Genomic DNA, 4,297 nt, shown 5'->3' with positions numbered 1-4,297 from the left:
GAGGCCCTAAGCGGGGGAGTCGCCCACCGGCTGTGTGACCCGCACCCGTTTCGTTTCTCTCTTTGCACCTGGCTCTGCTCCAGTGCAAGGGGGAAGGCAGCACTGTCTACCTCGGGGCTCGACTCACCACGCCGGCCCCTGTGTGTCCCGTCCGTCCTCCCTGCAGGCAGCCTCAGTCAGAGCAGCCTCAAATTCTTGCTCCTGAACCCAGCCGTGCACTTTGCCCAGGTGGTGAAGGAGTGCCGGGCAGTGGTCATCGCAGGTGGCACCATGCGGCCGGTAAGGACCCAGTAGAGACGAAACACCAGGAGCGTCTCTCCCTGTCGGCAGGGATAACTCCTCCTCCGTGTCTCCCCCTTTTCCGGCTCCGTGCACTTGGTGCATTTCCCGTTTCCTCCTGTGTGAGCTGTCAGGCTGCTCCCGGTCGCTCTGTTCTGATCAGCACCGTGGCGATGCAGCGAGTCTCTGCCCAGCACCTGTCCCCTGACACACGCTCGCTGTGACAGGCTGTGCGGTCCTGACTGCCATCCTCAGCCTCTGCTGCCGCCGCCGCTGCCGCCGCTCTCTCGGTTTTTTCCTGTTATTTTCTAGATGTGTAGATTTGTATTCATCCCATCTTGCAAGTTATCTCGTCATTGTTTTTGACGGTCAGATCTGCTCAGAACTGGCACCGACAGCCCTGCCTACCCGCTCTGGTCCTGTGGTGGGGACCTGGGCCTGGAGCCTTCTCCCGGTCAGGCACAGCAAGACGTCTCTAACGGACGACCTATGCGCCCCCGATTGTCACGTGCGTGGGCCCTTTCACGGGGCCCCTAGGAAGTGTGTTTCCCGAGAGTCTCCACTGACACGTCTGAGTCAGAATCCGAGTTCACTTGTTTGACTCTGTATCTCCCAGTGCAGGCAGAGGATGGTGACGTAAACAAGCGTGCAGTCAGTGACAGCCAAAAGCAATGTGATGTTTGGTTGCTGGGTGAACATTTGGTTATTGTCCCTGGGATGATGTTGATCTGAAGCCAGGGTTTACCCCCATGCGGAATCGGCCGCCTGTCCTGTGTTGTCTGCGGCGGCTGTCAGCCCTGGAGTCACTAATGGTTCTTCTTTTTCATAATTCGTCATCAACCTTTCCTGGCTCCTCTTCTGTCCCTTGTCCTGGCTGCCACCCAGCCCAGACTTCCCGCTCTGCTCCCTGCTGCTCCCCCGCGCACAGCCGCCACGCCAGGGGCCAGGGTCCCTCTCCCCAGCCCTCTGCACAGCACACACCTCAGAACTGTGCCCTACAGGTGTCAGACTTCCGGGAGCAGCTGCTGGCCTGCGCCGGGGTGGAAGCAGAGCGCGTGGTGGAGTTTTCCTGCGGTGAGCGGCCGTGTTCGGGATGGCGGGGGCGAGACCCTGCGTGGCGACCTCTGTTCACCCGGCTTCACTTGCTGGGCCCCGGGCGTGGATACCACAGGGTGTCCTGTCACCCGCTGTCTTCCTGCCCTCACTCTGTGACCCTCCTTCTGCAGTGTCCACCTTTACTGTAGCTGAGGGCCCGAGTGTGGGTTGAAAACCCTCTTCCTGGTCTGGGACACGGGTGGGAGACCCCTCCCTGAATCCAGCCCCTCTGGGTGCCACCAGGTCACGTGATCCCGCCAGACAACATCCTGCCCCTGGTCCTCTGTGGCGGGGCCACCGAGCAGCAGCTGGAGTTCACCTACCAGAAGAGAGAGCTGCCTGCTATGGTGGGTGCAGCTGGGGGCTCCGGCAGTGCGGGCATTGGGGAAGTTGGCACTGAGGCACCCGTGCAGCTGGCACTGGATGAATGGCATCTCCAGGTGCTCCTCGGGGAAGGCGTGGGCTGCCCGCCCTTTAGCCACTACGTGCTCTCCCTCAGCCCTCCAGGTGTCCCTTTAGGACCCAGTGAGTGAGGAGGCTGCCCGTTCTTAGCCCCAGGCAGGGTGCAGGTCTGGGACGCGTCTCCAGCCACCTACTACGTGGGAACAGTGCCTCCCTTGTCGTGGATGCTGTCAGGACGCAGGAGCTGGGGCACTCGGGGGCCCGGCTTCTCTTTTCGGTGCTGGTGTTGGGACTTGTGTCTGGAGGACAGGCTGGCACACCCGCCTTCCGATTCCTCTCGGGGCCGGGTGGCCGCTGTCCTCCCGGGCCCAGGCATGTCCTGGGTAGAGCTCTGCCTCGGCTTGGAGCCCGGGGCGTGTGGTGTCTGGAGGGCGGCTCCACAGGGCTCCTTCTGTCTCCTAGATGGACGAGGCGGGGCACGTTCTCTGCAATCTGTGCAACGTGGTCCCCGGAGGGCTGGTCTGCTTCTTCCCTTCCTATGAGTACCAACGCCAGGTCCTTGCCCACTGGGACAAGAGAGGCCTGCTGAGCCGCCTGGCTGTCAGGAAGCAGGTGAGGGCCCTTCGCCTGGCACCCCCTCCCGCGTGGCAGTGCCCCCAGAACTCCTGCTGGGGTCCTCACGCTCTGAACCCATGTGGCTCCCCTTCTCCTGGGCCCTCACTGCACCCACCTCTTCTGTGTCTGGTCGCTGGGTCCTGGCCAGAGGGATCCCCAAAGCTGGACTCTGAGGGTCCTGTGCCCAGGGTGCAGACCACACCCTCGAGCAGATGTGAGACCCCTCGTCCTGAGCCCTTTCCTCAGAGACTCTCCTTCCAGATCTTCCAAGAGCCCAAGAGAGCCAGCCAGGTGGAGCAGGTGCTGGCGGCGTACGCCAAGTGTATTAAGGTGAGGGCACAGTGGCCGGGTGTGGGGACCACGCGGGCCTGGCATCCTCCCGGCCCTGGCACAGCACTCCGGAGGGGTCTTTCCACAGAGCTGTGTCCAGGCAGGAGGCCCAGTGACCGGGGCCCTGCTCCTCTCTGTGGTTGGAGGGAAGATGAGCGAAGGGATCAACTTCTCTGACGACCTGGGCCGGTAGGTGAGCAAGCTTCCTGCTGCCGGGGCCGCACCCTGCCTGTGATGTGATGCTACCATCTGCACCCAGCCCAGCTGCTCGGGGTCCTCTGAGGTGGCGCAGGGCACAGGAGTGAAGGAAGGGGTGTGCGGGACTGTGGAGCGGGGAATCAGGCCGACTGGGACCTGGCCCGGGCTGGCACCGGGTAGGCCGAGACCCCACCTGTCCCCTCACGCGACCACCCAGGTGCGTGGTGATGGTGGGCATGCCCTACCCCAACATCAGGGCTCCTGAGCTGCAGGAGAAGATGGCCTACTTGGATCAGCGCCTTGTGAGTCCTGGCGGGTTCCAGAGGGCCGGCGGTGGGGGGCTGGAGAGGAAGAGTGGGGTCCCCCTAGACCTGGGGCTTCGCGGCTCGGCACTGTGAGCCCTTCAGCGGTGTGGGCACGCAGCCCTTGCCTTCTGGGCTTCTCCACGAGGTCACGCCACCTGCTGGCCTGGGCCCGTGAGGCCTGGGTCTTTCCTCAGGGACGGGGGACACCAGGCAGGAGGTGACACATACTTCTGCCCAGCTGTCTCCTTTCCCATCTCAGCCTGCGGCGCCTGGGCAGGTGCCCCCCAGTAAGGCCCTGGTGGAGAATCTGTGCATGAAGGCCGTCAACCAGTCCATAGGTGAGCCCAGCTGGGGACGGCTGGACGGCGGGTGGTGACAGGAAGGGTCTCCTGCCCTCTTCCGCCTGAGGGCCGAGGGTGGAGGAGACAGGATGCACACTGGGAAGGCAGGTTGAACTCAGCCAGCGCTGTGCCCCCCAGGCAGGGCCATCCGGCACCAGAGGGACTTCGCCAGCATCGTGCTCCTGGACCAGCGGTATGCCCGGGCCCCCGTCCTGGCGAAGCTGCCCGCCTGGATCCGAGACCGCGTGGAAGTCAAAGCTACCTTTGGTGCCGCCTTTGCTGCGCTGCGGAAGGTCAGGCCGGCCTTCTGCTCCCCCGGGCCCCTGCCCTGAGCTGTGGTTTCTCATTACCTTTTCCTGCACCCACAGTTTCACCGGGAGAAGGTGGGGCCCTCCTGATGGCGGCCACGTCACTGCCTGCCTGGGTCCCCGCTGTGCCCGAGGAACACCAGCCCCCGCCCCGAAGAGCCAGCACCTGCCAGGGTCCAGGGTTCCCAGCGAAGCCGGCAGGAGTAGATCCAGCTCATCCCCCAGGAGGCGTCCCTGCTGCCCCGCGCGGCCGGCCACGTTCCCGATGCACAGCGCACTCTGCTCGGGCTGGGTTCTCAGGTCCCCTTTATTGACTCCCGGTGCCTCCGGTGATCTCTCCAGCCCGCACGGCCGGCCCCACCTCCCCGCTGGCTCCTCCGAGCGCCGCCCGGGCCCTAGGCCTGCCAGTCGTCCTCGTCCTCCT

The 4,297-nt window shown here is 64.3% G+C and overlaps 1 protein-coding gene across 1 annotated transcript in view; it reads left to right on the top strand.

Moving 5' to 3' along the window:
- The window catches only part of Ddx11 (DEAD/H-box helicase 11), a 21,429-nt gene extending 17,381 nt beyond the window's left edge, over window positions 1–4,048 (top strand). Inside the window, exons 16-25 of the mRNA XM_033759436.1 lie at window positions 4–279; window positions 1,281–1,353; window positions 1,618–1,721; window positions 2,239–2,388; window positions 2,653–2,721; window positions 2,810–2,910; window positions 3,137–3,221; window positions 3,484–3,562; window positions 3,704–3,858; window positions 3,934–4,048. Of these exons, the coding sequence (XP_033615327.1) occupies window positions 4–279; window positions 1,281–1,353; window positions 1,618–1,721; window positions 2,239–2,388; window positions 2,653–2,721; window positions 2,810–2,910; window positions 3,137–3,221; window positions 3,484–3,562; window positions 3,704–3,858; window positions 3,934–3,963 (1,122 nt within the window). The 3' untranslated portion in view covers window positions 3,964–4,048. The remainder of the gene's footprint in view (window positions 1–3; window positions 280–1,280; window positions 1,354–1,617; window positions 1,722–2,238; window positions 2,389–2,652; window positions 2,722–2,809; window positions 2,911–3,136; window positions 3,222–3,483; window positions 3,563–3,703; window positions 3,859–3,933) is intronic.
- Window positions 4,049–4,297: the final 249 nt, after the last annotated feature.

The sequence above is a fragment of the Fukomys damarensis genome, unplaced genomic scaffold (assembly GCF_012274545.1).
Source record: "Fukomys damarensis isolate Sample0158 unplaced genomic scaffold, DMR_v1.0_HiC HiC_scaffold_37, whole genome shotgun sequence".
NCBI lineage: Eukaryota > Metazoa > Chordata > Mammalia > Rodentia > Bathyergidae > Fukomys > Fukomys damarensis.
The sequence above is the reverse complement of the archived record's forward strand: the minus strand, read 5'-3'. Positions and strand labels throughout refer to the sequence as shown.